Here is a 16,425-nt window from a genome sequence, read left to right as displayed (position 1 = left end):
CCACACCCTGTCACTTCTTGTCTTTGCCAGAACTCCCTCACCAGCTCTCTTGTAGCCCCCTTCAAATTCTGGAAGGCTGATCTAAGGTCTCCCATGAGCCTTCTCTTCTCCAGGCTGAACAACCCCAACTCTGGCCTGTCAAATAGTGATTTGCCAGAATTTCTCACTTGTAGAGTAATTGTAATGTAAAAAAATACAGCCATCTGTCTTGACTGGGAGCATAAATAGTTCACTCTGTCTCATTTGTAAGTTTTCATTCCAGTGGAGTGTTTGGAGCTCCTTCACCATATAAATCTCCTTCTGGAGATTGCTTGGACTGATTGAAATAGTGTGCCTTGCATTGCTACATTTCATCAGAGGGGAAGCAACTACCCCCATGGACCCTGACAGCTTCCTTCGGTATGTGGATTGCATTGTAATGTGTAGCCACTGTGTGTTGTTACCTTGTGATGCTGTATTCAAAACTCTAATAAAAAAGAGAAACAAAAAACATTGTGTAATTTTTTTCTTTAACCTGTTTTGTGGTAATATGTGATGCACATCCAGGTCAGCTCCAGAAAATCTGGGAGTTACTTATTTTGCTTGAAAGTGCTTCTGACGATGAAACAATGATTTAATGATGTGAATAATGCATCTCAAAAAAAAAAAAAAAAAGAGAGGAGGAAAAAAGCCTTCAAAATCATCTCTCCCCTCTAAGTACTTTTCAGTCTCAGCAATGTGACCTTTTTTTCCAGCAACATGGTGTTTCTTAGTGTGGGTTTGGTTATTAAATCCTACTGCCTGGTGGAGTGTTTGGGCATCTTCAAAACAAGGAAGTTGCTGGGGTGAGTTGGACAAGCCAAAGTGCCAGCTTCTCAGCTTCTTCCAGGGATTAGCTGTCAGATTCTCAACCTCTGGGTTAATAAAAACCACAGAAATGCAGTTTCTTGGCAGTGACCTTGTTAAAATCATTGCTCTGAATTGATGGATGTAACTAATACAGAGATGGTGTGTGTGTGTGTGTGTTTCCTTCCAGACCTCAGAATATATCATTCAAGCCTACAAGTATGGTGCGTTTGAGAAGATCCCTGAATTTATTGCGTTCAGAAATAGGCTGAACTCCTCCCTTCACTTTGCACAGGTCCGCACGGAACGGATGTTGTTGGACCTCTTACTTGAAGCGAATATGTAAGTACAGCAGCAAAAAGTGACTCAAGGAGCGGTATGGGCATAAGCAGGACCCTGGCCAAGGGAGAGCATAGTGAGCTGCACTTGCAGTGCTGTGGCAGAGAGCTGCGCCAGGGGAGGTTTAGGCTGGAGGTGAGGAGAAAGTTCTTCACAGAGAGAGTGGTTGGCCATTGGAATGGGGTGCCCAGGGAGGTGGTGGAGTCACCATCCCTGGAGGTGTTCAAGAGGGGATTGGACGTGGCACTTGGTGCCATGGTTTAGATAGTCATGAGGTTTAGGGTGACAGGTTGGACTCGATGATCTTTGAGGTCTCTTCCAGCCTTCTTGATTCTATGATTCTATTTCTCTGCTTATTTGCTGTCCTCATCAGCATCCCTGTATGTGTAACATTTCTGACACCAGAAAAGTCAAACAGTGGAGAGAAGGGTCTGTTTGAGTTGTGTTTTGTCTTTCCAGTTAATGTTTGTTCTTAACATACAGATCAACCAGTCTAGAAGAGAGTATAAAGTCCATGAGTCTGAGCCCAGAGGAGGATGACATTCCCTGGAAAGATTTGCGTGACAACAGAGACCTGACGGTCTTGTTTAACTGGGATCCAAAAGACAGGTGAGTAGGGATGCCCTCAGGATGAGGGGGTATGGCTTTAAGCTGGAAGAGCGGAGATTTAGACTGGAGATTAGGAGGAAACTCTTAACAGTGAGGGTGGTGAGACGCTGGAACAGGATGCCCAGGAAGGCTGTGGATACCCCCTCCCTGGACATATTCAAAGGCCAGGTTGGATGGGGACCTTGAGCAACTTGGTTTAGTTAGATGTGTCTGTGCCCATGACAGGGGGATTGGAACTATATGATCTTGAAGGTTCCTTCCAACCCAAACCATTCTATGATCATTTCTAGCAGTACTGCCTTTTTACATACTGTTTTCTGTATTTCTGACTGCTCCTGCCTCCTCTCACAGCATTTGATGACTTTGGGTAGGCTTTTGTACCTCAGTGAAGCTTGCCTCTTTGCAGAACTGAAGCGTTTGCCCAGGGAGGTGATGGAGGCACCGTCCCTGGAGGTATTCAAGAAATGTGCAGGCATGGCACTTGGGGATATGGTTTAATGGCCATGGTGGTCTTAGGTTGATAGTTGGACTCGATGATCTTGGTTAGAGGTCTCTTCCAACCGAAAGAATTCTAAGATTCTATGAATTTGGTGCTTTTCTCTAGGGACATTTCAGAAGAACACAGGAAACTCTCACTGGAGGAGGAAACCCTGTGGTTACGAATCCGGTCTCTAACTTTGAGGCTAGTAAGTGGCCTCCCAACTCTTAGTCACACAATTCAACCAAAGAACTCTGAAAAGACCACAGAGAACGGCGTCTCATCCAAGATTGATACCATTCGATCCCTGCTTCAGCAGCTGGAAGTGGCAGTGGATTCAGGGAAGAAGTTTTTAGAACAAAAAATTCAGGTACCACTTAAGGAAAAAGCTGTCCCCAAATATTAAGTGAAGGTGAACGCACATGGAGAAACTGAATGCATCTTGTAACATCCTGTGGGCTGCAGAATGCATTTAACTGCCCCTGAGTTTGTTATGTGTGAGTCTGACTGAGAGATGTGCTCGAGACAAACACTGTGCTCTGGATAAGGAAAAGCTGCAACACCTTTATCTTTTTCTTTGCTTCTTGCCTAGTATCCTGTCCTTGGCCCTCCTCCTACCCGAATGGCTGGCTTCTTCAGTAATGGCAGCTGTCAGTGCCAGACTAGCTTGTTTTATCTTGTTAGTGATATTTATGAACTAGATACCAATGGCTTAGGTAAGTGTTCAAAGGACAGGGGTTTAACCAGATTGTGGTGGTGTGTGGTGGGAGGGAGTGAGATGTGTCTCTGGGTAGCGTGAAAACCAAACTAGGCATTGGATGATGCGGACCCAGAGTGCTCCTTGTGTGCTGGTTTTCTGAATGGCACTAAATTAGCTGGGAGACAATGCTTTAATTTCATGGGTTATGTTTCATTTTTGTACAGTGCTGATATAAAAATGGCTCCTCTTTAAAAGAAGTATCATTTGCTTTTGACTGCTAGCACTAAATGACATTTAAATGTCTCTTGGGTTTCTGGAAGCAGAAGATACACAAACCTGTAGTTTATAACTACTTTTTGCATTGTTTGGGTTTTTTTGTTTGTTTTGTTTTTTGTTTTTCTTTCAGAAGACTCAGCAGAAATCCAGGAGAGGATAGGGAATAGTTTCAAGTCTTTAGTAGAACGACTAACAGGTAAATTATAGACTCATGAATGGCTTGGGCTGGAAGAGACCTTAAAGATCTGGTTCCAACCCCTTGCTGTGGGCAGGGACACCTCCTACTAGAGCAGGTTGCTCAAGGCCCCATCCAACCTGGGGCCCCAAGAATAATGGTAACTCAAGAACAAACACTGGTAACTAAGGTAGTGCTTTAGGGTGCTCTGTGAGCTGCTGAGTGTGCTGGCATCTCAGGGAGTTTGTGAATGCATCTGCAGACACCTTTAAAGACATTGGAGAGCAAGACTGAGCTTTCCCGTGGCTTGCCTGAGGGTGAAGCTGTTGCATGCCACAAAATGCTGTGCAGTCCTATCATTCCATTCTTGCAGCCTAGTCTTAGCATCTGTTATCTTCCTGGTGCTTGGCCCAGGTGTGCTAATAAATGGTTGGAGATACTGTTTGTAATGAAATTCAGTTCAGAGGAAGCTTCAGAGATTCTCAAGAGGCTTTGACCAAATTTTATCATTATCTGCTTAGTGGCCAGTTCTCTGATAGCTTTGCACGCTGCACTGAGCTAAATACTGCACAGAAAATGAGTGTTTAACTTGATCTCTGTGTCCTGATTATGGCTTTTCTTTTATCTTTCCAGAGTTGTTCAATAAATGTAAAGGTGATTTGATTGAAGTCAGAGATGGCACCTTGAAAACTCATCCAAACCTGTTAGAAAACTTAGTCTTCTTTGTTGAGGCAAGTCGTTTGTTTTTTTTGGTTTACCCTTATTTTTTTTTTCCCTCGAGTTTTTGGAGTACTTCAGGGTAGAAATGTTGGGACTAAAACACAGTGAAAGTTCTTTGATCTCAGTCACCATTGAAAGCAGGGGTTTTTGTTGTGTATTCTAACTACTTTGAGTCTTACTAGGAACACTAAAACTAGAAGAATGCAGCTTGTAACATACTTGTACCTCTTTTCCAGACCATCTCCATTGCCCTGTGGGTATCAAGTTACTGTGACAGCGTCCTCCGACCTTTTAAATCCAACCTGCAGAAAAAGAAGAAGAAAAAAAAAGAAAGCAGTGTAGCTATGGTAGGCACAATATTGCCTTTTTTTTTCTTGACTCCCCCACCCTCAATCCAACAGCATGCTCATATTGAAAGAAAAATCAGGATAGATAATAGGTTAATGAACTGTTTGGCATAAACTTTGCCTTGTAGCTGAAGTGGGTTAGAGATCATTCAGTACTGATTTGGAAACCCCTTTTTCTAGTTAAAAACAAGTGGTGAGGTGCCACATCTCTGGCATCTCCTGACAGCTGTTTAATAGGAAACAGAGTTTACAGTATCACAGCCCTTCCTACCTTGAATGTGCTGCAGTGAACTTGTTCCCTGTTAGTGTCTGTCTGGGCAGGTAGATCATAGAATGCTTTGGGCTCGAAGAGACCTTAAAGGTCACCTAGTTTCACATCCCCTGCAATGGGCAGGGGCACCTCCCACTAGAGGAGGTTGCTCAAGGCCCTGTTTAACCTGGTTTTCAACACTTCCAGCTGTGGAGCCTCCACATCATCTCTGGGCAACCTGTTCCAGTGTCTCACCACCCTCATGGGGAAGAATTTGTCCTACTGTCTAATCTAAATCCAGCATCTTCCAGTTTGAAGCCATTACCCCTTGTTCTGTCACTACATTGGATTATAGCTTAGTATTGGAGGGAGGACTAGAATGACTGACAAAGTGAGTTGTCATATGGAAGTGTGATGTGAATTGGCATTAATGTGTATCAATTGAAAGTATCTTTCTTTTTATAGCCACCTGTATTTACACATTTTCTGGATTATGTTACTGAACTACAGACATTAACTTCCAATGTAATAGATCACATCAAAGGGCTTGAAATCATTCTGACTGCACTAAAACTTGAAGAGCTGTCCCTCAAGGATACTCTGCTTTTACAGGTATGAACCTGTGGTGTTACTTGTCTGCTCTGTACCTTTGTGCATGACAAATAACAATCTGTGTGTACACTGCTCTAGGATGAGTGTGTTGAAACACAATGGATGCAAAGTAACTGATTCCAGGAAACATTTGAGATTCATCAGTGACTTCCTTGGAAACAATTACTTGGTCTTTAACAGAAAAACAAGTGGCAACTTCCCCCCTCCTTGACTATATAGGAGTAAGAGATACTACAGGTGCCAAACTTCATGTCAGATTGAGATGTGAGGCATGGGCCTCGTGAGGAAGCTTGGCTTTTTTTAAGCCACAGCAATCAGAGAAGAGTAAAACTTTGGGATAGACAAATTAATGTTACTGTCATCAGGGATATTCTAACAGTTTAATATTTATTGTGAATGTGTTTAATTAAAACAATGGTTGAGGCCCTGAAAATATCCTTGAAATGGTGTCAAGGGTCCAGCTGAAAAGTTCAGAGGTGACTGAAAGGGTAGAATTGGGATTTCCTTTATGTTGCTCCTGAAACATGGGTGAAGATAAAAGGTGTGAAAAATCAAAGTGGTGGAATTAGTATCATCTTCTGGTACACAGAGAAAGGGACTGGGGAGTGGTGAGTCACAATGCTTGTCAAAGGATTGTATATTCCAGGAGAAGGGTTTGAGAGGGGAGTTGTCTCCTCACCAGTATTAGTTTAAAGCAGGTAGGAGAGACTGAGTAGGAGAGTCATGAAATCATGGAATCATTTTGGTTGGAAGAGACCTTTTAAGATCAAGTCAGACCATTAACCCAACACTGCCAGGTCACCACTAAACCATGGCCTTCAGCACATCTGTACAGCTTTTCAATCCCTTATGGGATGGGGATGCCACCACTGCCCTGGGCAGCCTGTTCCACTCTTGCAGGGCTTCTCTGCTCCTTATCAGTGTCTGCAAAAGGCATCCCAAGAGCAACTCTCTACTCAGTAAATGCTGACTATAGTAAAATGCTGCATGCACTCTCAATTTCAGCCACAGGTATTTAGCACTAGGGTGTTTCCCAAAGCTTTGAAGAACTGGTAGTGTTACCTGCCCTGTTAGGGCAAAACCAGCACCTGTAGATTTTTTGCTGCTGAGCTGTTGCTGCTTATCCTGTGCTGCTGATATTCCTTTTGTAAACTTAAGACCATGGTCCTCATGAATTTCTTAATCAGTGTTTGAGATGGTGGGGGAAGTTTAGCAGAAGGATTTAAACAGAGGCTGTGGAGTGAATTATTTATCTTCTTTTTTTTTTTTTTTCCATTTTCCAGGAAGAAAAAAAGTTTACAAAGACTGTGCAAGGGAAGGTCCAGAGCAGTTACCATCACTCAGTTCAGGAAATTGGAGAGCTGCTGAAAAAGAGACTCGATACCATTAAAAAACTAAAGATTTGAGAAATGCATCCTTGACAGACTCCACAGGGGAGTGACACCAGAGTCCCAGGCAGAAGCAACATCCAATATACCATCACTTTAATCCAGAACTTCCTCATAATGCATGAAGGACTTAAAAATCATAAACCAGTTTTTTAGATATTACAGATGTATTGAGCTGATTTAAATTATTGTACATAAAGGAGAAGCAGGGACCCTTATCAGGGTTTGACCACTTTTTATACATGTTCATAAGTATATTGCAACAGGAGAAAGTGAACTTTCTTCCCTTTTGATCTCTAGCACCAACTGGAGATGGTCTTTAGAAGCAGCAATAGAAATCCAGTGTAAAGCATTTATCTCAAAGGAGCTGTGTTTTCATCACCATACAGTGTTTATAATTTTTGTATGGTCTTTGCCTTAGAAATGCAGAAATGGTAGATGCCCACACTCACTGAAATGAGCCTATTTTGGAGCCGCCTCTTTTGTCCTCAAGCCACTTGGTCCTACTGAAAACAATCCAGGTGTTGGCCCAGCAGGGAGAGGTGAGGCTACGCTGGAGGAGCACTCTCTGCCTACAGCCTTCCAGCTCCAGCGCAGCGTGGGAGGAAGTCTTGACAAGCGGTGAGGAGGCTTCTCTGAGCAGAGGACTGGAGAGAAGAGGTGGAGTCGGTGTACACACAGGTTGTTTTCATGTTCTGGAAAACTGCAGGCCTGATGAGGAGCAAGCTTGGCTGTTCAGCTCTAGAGAGAGAGATGGGAATTGGTGTTTCAGCCAAAAAAAAAAAAAACAAACAAACAAAAAACAAAACAAACCAGAGACTTTGTATATAGCAGCTGCAGTGCAGTCTGACACTGTGGTCTGATTTCATGTTGGCTCAGTGTAAAACAGCAATCACCAGGACTTTTTAAAGTGTATTTAGAATACTGAAACTTTAAGACTTAAATATTTTAATAGAAATTAAATCTTAGTGGCTTTTGGTTTTAAGTTGGCAGGGGTCATTTGCTCCTGCTGTGGTATGAGGCTGAGAATCCTTTCTGTAGCTGTATGCTTGCTTTGTGCAGTTGATCTTTGGTTATTTGAGTACTAGCTCAGCTCACACAGTGTTCTGTTAGTGCACTCATATCATCTGCTCCACTGACTGCATTTCTGCTGGGTTTTTTTTCTACCTGGAAGAAGTAATGCAGCCTAAAATCAGTAGGAAAAAACAGTTAGGTGTACCTCCAGTACAAGGGCCAGGTCAGACTCAAGGGAGTTCTCCTCTGATTTCAAGCAGCTAGTAGCTGAAGTCTATTTTAAAGTTTTAAGAGAACTGATAATCTTCCCTTCGTTGTCATCTCCTCTGAGAGTGTTTTCTTAGTAATGCTAGAATGTCGAGAGTATTTTTTTAAAATAAATCCCCTGTATTAAAAAAATATAAAAAACCCCAATCCTCACATAGCTGCTCTTGCTGGATTTAGTTTTGCCTTGCCTGATCCTGAAAAGGGAAAGAAGAATGTCTGCAGGTTATCTGAATTGTAATGGATGTCCTGATGGTTTAACTGCAGTGTCTGGTAAGTGCTCTGGGGTGGAGGAATACCAAAATGTGTTAAGTCTGTTTCATAGTAATACTTTTCCTGGAGAGGAGAAAAAAAAAAAAGAAAAGGAAAAAAACCAAACAACCAACCCACAACTGAAGTCTTTTATTTTGTACAGAAATACCTTTTCTTGAAAAAAGGTTGTGCTCCTTAAATTAAAGCCAGAGTGATGACTGAAGTTGCTTTGGAATGTGTAGGGTAAGTCAAAACAGTCCCATGTTGAGGAGATGCAATTCCTGGAGAAGCACTGATCCACAACCTGGCGCTGTCCTTGTTCATTAGCGCTGTGGCTGGTGTTCTTGTTCCCTCCCTCCCTGGTGGCAGGGACTAGAGAGGGCTTTGTGCAGACACCAGCATTGAAAGCACCCTGATGCAGAGGGGACACTCCAGGGGCTGATTTGTGCTGGAGTTTCTTTCCACTGCTGCTACAACAGGTTGAACTCAACCTGTCATATCAATAAGTAATGATGTAAGTTAAGTGTAAGGTTAAAATAACTAAGCTTTTAAAGTCCTCCCATGTGCCTGAAAGCAGAACTTGCTGTTTAAAAGGAAAAAAAAAAAAAAAAACCCCACAGTTTTCTGCGTCAGCTCCCTAATAAAACAGAACTGAAACTGCTGGGGGGGGGTGTCAGCTGAAGCAAAGTCTAAGAGATGGAACCACGGCTCACTCACTTCCCATCCCAGTGTTTGGTACAGTATCACTCAAAACACCCCTGTGCCAGCACTGGGGGAATACTGACTGCTGCTCACTGTCACCTGCTGGCCCTTTTCCAGCTCCAGCCACTGGCCAAAAATGAGTTTGTCAAACAAATGCAATTTTTTGATCACTCAGTGTTTTATTATAAAACCAGATGCCATCTCTTCAAAAGCTGTAGTTTGGTCTACAGGAGGAAATGGTGTATACAACTGACCATGTACTGACTGCTAGGGGGCTTGGTTGAAGGAGAGGGAGAATTTCTCTCCCCCTATGAACTGCGTACAGGTAAATATATTCTATATTTCTTATGAAAGAGCATTTTCCCTTCAGAATATGTCCCACATGGACCTGATAAGAAATTCAAGCTGTAACCTATTGCTGCTGTTCCACTTTTTCCACTCTTGGGATTTGTTTTGGTTTTGGGTTTATTTCTCTTGGTGATGAATTGAAAAACATACCTAAAAGAAGCTACCAAGACTACTGTTTACAGACTGAAAAAATACTGCTTTTATACTACTGGGATCATGAGCCACGATCCTTTTACAGGTTTCCTCAACTCTGCTTCAAATCAGCGTCTGATGTAGATAAAGGTCAGAAGTCTCCTGCCCTTCTTTGTCTACACACAGGACAAGATGTACAATGCCTGTTTGTGTCGCCCATCATTTTTGTACTTTTTAACTGTTCAAAAGTTGCGTTTATATTTTGCAATCATTGATAATCATGACTTTATTTTAACCGCTAGTAAATCTTAGAGGGGTTTGTTTGTTGTTTGTTGTATCTGCAGCCTTACCTGAACTTTCTCTTAATTTATGACTGTAGGAGACGTGTATGCCTCAGCCTTCTACGGACTTAAGTGACACCACTGCAACTGATCTGCTTTAAACTGGATGGGTTTATAATTTATATAAAAGTCAATTTCGTTACAAGTCGGTATTGCTGCCTCTTTCATTTTTAGGTCTGGCTGGGCTGGAAGTGACTTGGAGGTGCTCGCCCACACAGTCTAGCTTTGAAACCAGATTATCCTGGTGTGGGGCAAGCAGAAAATCAAGTTCCCTGCAAGGAGGGGAGGATAGAAAGAGAAGTGGGGGGAGCTGCTCATTGCTTCAGGACTGGCTTTCAGAATCATCTCTGATGGAAGAGCTTGGATGTGTGTGTTCCTTGACATGATTATCTGTCAAGCTCCTGCTCAGGCTTTCTGTATTGCTTGAACTTCATCGTGCCTTTCAGTGGTAAGGAAAATAAGAGCTGGCACTGCATGAGATACCTTTTAGAAGCACAGTACTGCTGCTGGAGAGGGCTTTGCAAGGCTGTAGCAGTAGCCACCTTGTCTGGCCTGCCGTTATATGTAAGTATCACACAACAGCTGCTTCTCTCCCCGCTCCTCTCTGCGTGGTCGCAGCTCAGCCAGCTGTCCTGCAGGGCCGGACCCTGTGTCTTGCCCGTGCTCTTGCCTTCATCTTTGAATTGCTTCTAGGAGCTGGCCGTTTGTGTTTCTTCCTCTTGCAGCAGCAGCAGCACCACCACAACCCTGTGCTGCCCTGGGGACCTGGAGCTGCTCGAGCGCCCTGCCCACCCTCTCCTCTGGCGCCGGGACGCCCCAGGACCGCGTTAGCTCGGTTCTCCCGCCCACAGGATCCTACTCGTCCCCGACCGCCGCCGCAGCTCGAGTCCGTCCCCCGCAGCTCAGCCCCACTCCTCGGGGCGGCCTCGGGGCGGGGCGGCCCCCGGCGGCGCTCGGCGCGGTCACGTGTCCCCGGCAGTCCCGCTCCCTCCGCGCTCCGCCATGGCTGCGGCGGCCGCCGCTGGCTCCTTGCTTCTCTGTCTGCTCGGCCTGGTGCTGCCCGGTAGCACCGCGCTGCACACCAAGGGCTCCGTGCCCCTTGACACCATCACCTTCTACAAGGTATGACTCGCCTGAGGGGCGCTGTCCGGCCTGAGAGAGCGCTCGGGGTGGTGGGGGGGTGGATGGCTATTCGGGGAGCGCGGCGGCCATGTGCACCGCCACAGAGGCCGCATCAACAGGCGGTCAGCCTCGAAGGGCTGGGGTGGCGAAGCGGGGCTGCGGGGCTGCAGAGCAGGCGGCGGGCTGGGAGGCCGGCCACCCACCGCCCCCGGCTTCCAACCGCCGCCACCGGCGCCGGTGAGCGCTCGGCACTGGCGGAGCGGCCGAGGCGGTGGGTCCCTTGCATCGCAGCCAATGGGAGAGCGGCAGCCGCGGCGGGCAGCCAATCAGCGCGGTCCAAGTGGAGACGGGCCACCGGGGGCTGCCTGGGGAGCGCTGCGGCCGGGGGCGCGGGGGGCTCGGCCCGGCCCGGCCTGGCCAGGCCAGTCTCGTCTCGATCCGACTGCAGCCGTGGCGCCTGTGTCCGGCGCCTGTGTCCAGCGCCAGCCCGGCTCTCCGTGACCCGGCCAGGGAGCAGAGGAGCCGCTCTGGGCTTGTTCCTGGTCTAACAGAGGGCAGGACTGTGCAGGGGAGCGAGTCGTGGCCGTGAGTGCGAGTTAGGCAAATTTTGGTTCTTTTTTGGTCATGCAGGAGAAAGCAACAGGCTTCTGCCAGACGGAGACCTCACAGAGTGTTGTTTTTTTTTCTCCGCTAAATCGCTGTGAACAGAGGGTGTCAGCCTCGAGATGCTGATTTCAGAAGCACCGAGTGCAGTGGCAGGTGTTAGAGCTTGGCATGGGGCAGATGGAGAGAGGGAATGGTGTGGCAGGATTAACGCCTGTGCTGTCATCCTGTGAGGAGACAGCCATCAGCTGAGCTGTCTGAAAAGTATCTGCCCAAACAAACTGCTCAGACATGAGCAAATATTTCTCACCACATGCCAGTTATGTGTCTGTATGTCCCAGATCAGTTTTTCTGCTGTGACAAACTATATGTGGTGTTTACTGCACTCTACATCCTTTGGGAGTTTCCAGCTCTTCTGCAACAAGAGGATTTTGAAGGAAGTGACAAAATGCTGAAAGAGTGACTCTAAAACACCAGCAAAGCTGTAGCTCCTGTCATGCTCACTAGGACACTGATGAAGCAATCAGCAAGCCCAGGGCTCAAAGCTGGCGTTAGCTGCTGGAAGCACTGGAGCAGTCCCCACTTGCAGGTGGGGACCTGTGTTGCAATCTGAACTTGTTCATTAAAAGAAAAGATTTTGCAGGGTCTTCTCCTGGAGGGAGAGCAAAATCCCAACCTGAGTGGCAGATTCCATTTGAAAGGGCAGTATCCAAGCAGAGCAAAATGCAAAAGCAACAGCACAAATAAAAGAGGAATCAATTAAAAGATGAAATTTACATTTCCTGACCCGGTGCACCACCTCCACACCTATCCCACGCCTGCTCTCTTAGCGCTGCAGTTCTCATGCTGGGACACTTCAGAATGACATTAGATGTGACCTCTTACAATGTCCCGCTGGAAATAGTTTAGCTGACTTCCTTCCAAGATGCTAATCAGATTTGCAAAAAGCAAATCATGTATAATTAAAGGTATTATCTGATCCCCCAAACCTGCCACACACCATCTTTATCTTAGTATAGGAATATATCCACCCAAAGCTCAGTCTTTCCCCCACACTGCAGTGAGTCATTCCTGAAAGGCCATAATTAGAACATTTCCATTCTCTCTCCACATCTACTTCTTTCAAGGGAAGAGAAGGACAAGCTGAAGCAACCTCAGGTGACTTGTAGATTGCTCAAACTCAAAATGCTAATGTTTTGTCTTTTTCTTTCGCCTTTTAGGTAATCCCAAAGCATAAGTTTGTCCTGGTGAAATTTGATACACAATATCCCTATGGTGAGAAACAAGATGAGTTTAAAAAGCTGGCAGAGAGCTCAGGCTCCAGTGAGGACCTTCTGGTGGCTGAGGTGGGGATATCAGGTGAGGAGCTCTGGGCACGTGGGTACAGTGTGGGGTGGTGAGGAGGAGATACTCACTGTGATTTCTGATGAACACAGGCTCTGAGGCAATGTTGATGGTGAGGGATGAGATGGGCCAAGCACCAGCTCCAGCTGGGTGCTGAGCTCTGCTGCTGCGCCTCTTGCCAGGAGCGTGGGAGTACTGCTTATCTCCCTGGGGCTGGTTAATGAGGCAGGGCAGCCCATGCTGCTGAACTGGGTCACACCCCCCTCATTACAGCTCTTCTTGTCTTGGGTTTTCTCCTTTTTTTTTTTTTTTTCAGTGAGAAACCTGTTTATCCATTTCTAGGAAAGAGACTTCACAAGAATCATGCTTTAACCACAAGCCTGGTCAGACAAAGACTGTGTAATGTGATTAATTTCTTGTAGCAATCCCTCCTTTTATTGCTATGAAGAGAGTAGTCATTGTGTTATGGATGGTGTGACCTGATGTTCTTGTAGTTGGCTTTAAGAGAAAAGGAGTGAAGAATGGGTCACTGCTGCCTCACTTGGTCTTTGTAGGTAGAAGTAAGAATTTAATCTTGTAGGAATTGTCTGACTGGGAAGTTTCACCCATGCTGACACAGGTGGATAGTGTTTAGAGTAGCAGTATTGAAATCCCTGTAAGTTATGTTTTCTATCATCAGGAATAAATGCAATTCATGTAAGATGAGAAAACATCCTGTGCTGTCAGAGCTGAAACATGAGTGTACACCTTCTGCACATAGATCAGGTAACAAATCCATTTAACTGTAAAATCAAATAAAATCAATGGATAGAGGAAAGCAAGGGAAAAGGAAGGCTATTAATCTCCCATAAGGAGAATGAGGTTTGTATGTAGAGGTCCTGCCGATGACTTCCACAATCAGCAAAGCATCATTAGAATCTTGACATTTTCTTTGGAAAAATCTAATGATGGTTTGTCTTCCAGAAGCAATTTTCTGAGGTGGTTTTGTCACAGTGTATGGTATTCCCTGGAAAAGAAGTTGTTAGGACGTGCTGAAGCTCCGGTGACTAATAGTTATCAGTTTGTGTTGGAGAGAATCCTCGTTTGTTTTTCCTTTTGATTAATGAAGTGGTTTGCTGTGCTTTGTTTTCTCCTAACAGATTACGGTGATAAACTGAACACTGAGTTGGGAGAAAAGTACAAGCTGGATAAGGAGAAATTCCCTATTTTTTACTTGTTCCAGGATGGTGACTTTGACAATCCCTTACCTTACAGTGGGCATATCAAGGCCGGGGCTATTCAGCGCTGGCTGAAGAGTAATGGCATCTATCTGGGGATGCCAGGGTGCCTGAAAGAGTTTGACATGCTGGCCAGCAAGTTTGTGAGCACCACTGAGAAATCTGAACGCCAGTCCCTCCTGAAAAAGGGCCAAGAGAGCTTAGGCAAAACAAGAGAGACAGAGAAGAAATCAGCTGAGCAATACTTGAAAATTATGAGCAAGATACTGGAGCAGGGAGAAGAGTTTGCTGCTAATGAAGTTGTCCGAATCACAAAACTGATCGAGAAGAACAAAATGAGTGATGGGAAAAAGGAGGAGCTCCAGAAAAGTCTCAATATCCTTGCTTCTTTCCTGAAGAAGAATAATGAAAAAGATGAGCTCTAATATGTTGGAGAACTTTGTACAAGCTGTGAAATACTGTCAGAGAGTCCTCACCAGTTCTCCTTATGCAAGCAAACTTCCCACTGACTTCAAGAAAGCAGCAGATTTCCTTCTGGTAGTGTCAGTTTAGAAGAGCAAGAGGATGACATTCCTTTACAACAGAGTATTCTAAATGTTGGGAAAATCACTTTAAAGCAAGATGCCAGTATTGTGTAATTCTATTGAATAACAGTGTTAAAGCAGACCAAAAAAAAAAAAAAAAAAAGGAAAGAAAAGCACTAGATTGGCCTGAAGCACATTCCTGGTGGCTTTTGCAGCTGTTCCCTAGTAAACAAATAACAAATTTCAGCCCCACATTCCATCTTACATACTCTAAAAGGTACAGATTGGGTGTCCCTCACATCCCCACCTTTCCCTGTTCTTAGTGTCCTTGGGATTTATCCTCCTCTTACTTTTTGTTTTCCCAATCGGGCTGCTTCTCTGAGTCTTGTTCTCCTTACCTGTTGACAAAGAGATCCAGAGTTTCCTTTTTTTGCCTTCAGTGGCTCCTGTCTCTTTTTGGCTTGGGTATCAGCCGAATGCTGGCAGGCACAGTCAAGACAGATCCTTCACGTGTCGAAACTTGCCCTTCATCATCTGGCCAGAGCAGCCATCTCAGCTAATGTTCTGAAATCCTTCCTGTACCCTGACAGAACGAGCAATTTGAACTCTGTGTAAGGGCAGAGTCTCCTTGAGGTGCTATTACTCTTAGTCTTGCCAGTTCATGCAAAAAACATGTTTTCCAGAGATATATTTGGGTCAGTTTTCTTACAGCTGAAGTGCACATGCAATGCCTGTGTGTTTTGTCTGTCGCTCACATCCAGGCTTCATTTCACGGGGTTAGAATAAGGTGAGGATGAGACCAATGAGGGCACCTGAAAGTCTCAAGCCATAGGGAACATGAACCAAGTATTTCCTCCAGCTGCATCTTCAGAAGCAATTGACAGTCAAAGGTTCATCAGCATTTAGTAGTTTTAAATATTTGAGATCTTGAAAAAGGAAGTATTTGTGCCCTTAGAAGTCCAATGTATACAATTTTAATGGAGCTGCCTGACCCAGGGATCAGGTCAGTCCTCAAAACTTGATCCTGGGTGTGCTGTTCATGCTTGCATGGAATTCAAATGGCTGCTGGAAGATGCTGCCTGGTCAGGGTTATAGAGAGTCAAAAAGAGAAACATCTGAGTCTTTTACCTTAAGACTATGCTTTAAGCGAAGTAAAACTGATTTCCGTGGGAGCTTTGCTGCCTTTTGAATCCTGTGGTGGGTACAAGGAGCAGATACTGCTGCAAGATAAAATGTATTAGTAATGCTATAATAATAATAAAAAAAAGTGGTTCCACTTAATAGCCGCTGGTAAAACTGCTTTTTTGGAGAAACTGCTGCTGATTTCTGCAATTACAAAGGAAGGCAAAAGGCTGATCAGCCCGTGATGAGGGATTTGCACGAAGGGGTAGGAGGGTGTCCCTTGCCGCCCTCTCCCTCTGAGGAGAGGAGGGGAAGGACCTCGAAACAGGACAGGCTTCGCTGGTCAGTTTCTACAAGGGCTGTGTGAAGATGCTTCCTGGATAGCTCTTGAGGTGAGGGCGCCTCAGGGCTCAGGTTCAAGGCTCAGTTCAAGTTCAAAACCTGGCCTCAAGGGTCGCAGCGGGGACGCCGCGACCCTTCTCGCGTCCCCTCCGCGCTGCCGCCCGCGCGCTCCTTCGAGCGGCGTCCCGCCCCCGGCCGCCCGTGGCGTCACGAAGAGGCGGTGCCAGAGCGAGTCCTCTTGCCAACTTACTGGGTGGGAAGCTAAGCAGGCTCGCTTCGGGTCGGCTCCTGGAGGGGTGGCCTAGAGTGCACTCCGCCAAAGTGTCTAGTAAGCCGGTAATCCCTCCCGGCTTGGTCGTGTTCTGCATCCCGGTGAGGA

At 45.5% G+C, this 16,425-nt stretch overlaps 2 protein-coding genes across 2 annotated transcripts in view; both read left to right on the top strand.

Annotated features, from left to right (window-relative positions):
- The window catches only part of NAA25 (N-alpha-acetyltransferase 25, NatB auxiliary subunit), a 28,959-nt gene extending 22,222 nt beyond the window's left edge, over positions 1-6,737 (top strand). The window contains exons 16-24 of the mRNA XM_054392777.1: positions 1,016-1,167; positions 1,648-1,773; positions 2,378-2,621; positions 2,844-2,967; positions 3,358-3,423; positions 4,036-4,133; positions 4,359-4,469; positions 5,185-5,331; positions 6,615-6,737. Coding sequence (XP_054248752.1) covers positions 1,016-1,167; positions 1,648-1,773; positions 2,378-2,621; positions 2,844-2,967; positions 3,358-3,423; positions 4,036-4,133; positions 4,359-4,469; positions 5,185-5,331; positions 6,615-6,737 — 1,191 coding nt within the window. The remainder of the gene's footprint in view (positions 1-1,015; positions 1,168-1,647; positions 1,774-2,377; positions 2,622-2,843; positions 2,968-3,357; positions 3,424-4,035; positions 4,134-4,358; positions 4,470-5,184; positions 5,332-6,614) is intronic.
- Positions 6,738-10,774: 4,037 nt separating this feature from the next.
- On the top strand, positions 10,775-14,719 carry ERP29 (endoplasmic reticulum protein 29). The gene is made up of 3 exons (XM_054392803.1): positions 10,775-10,894; positions 12,718-12,856; positions 13,981-14,719. The coding sequence occupies exons 1-3, from the start codon at positions 10,775-10,777 to the stop codon at positions 14,481-14,483; spliced, it is 762 nt and encodes a 253-aa protein (XP_054248778.1). The 3' UTR covers positions 14,484-14,719.
- The last annotated feature ends 1,706 nt before the right edge of the window (positions 14,720-16,425 follow it).

The sequence above is a fragment of the Indicator indicator genome, chromosome 26 (assembly GCF_027791375.1).
Source record: "Indicator indicator isolate 239-I01 chromosome 26, UM_Iind_1.1, whole genome shotgun sequence".
In the NCBI taxonomy this organism is placed as follows: Eukaryota; Metazoa; Chordata; class Aves; order Piciformes; family Indicatoridae; genus Indicator; species Indicator indicator.
This window is presented reverse-complemented; position numbering and strand designations above follow the sequence as displayed.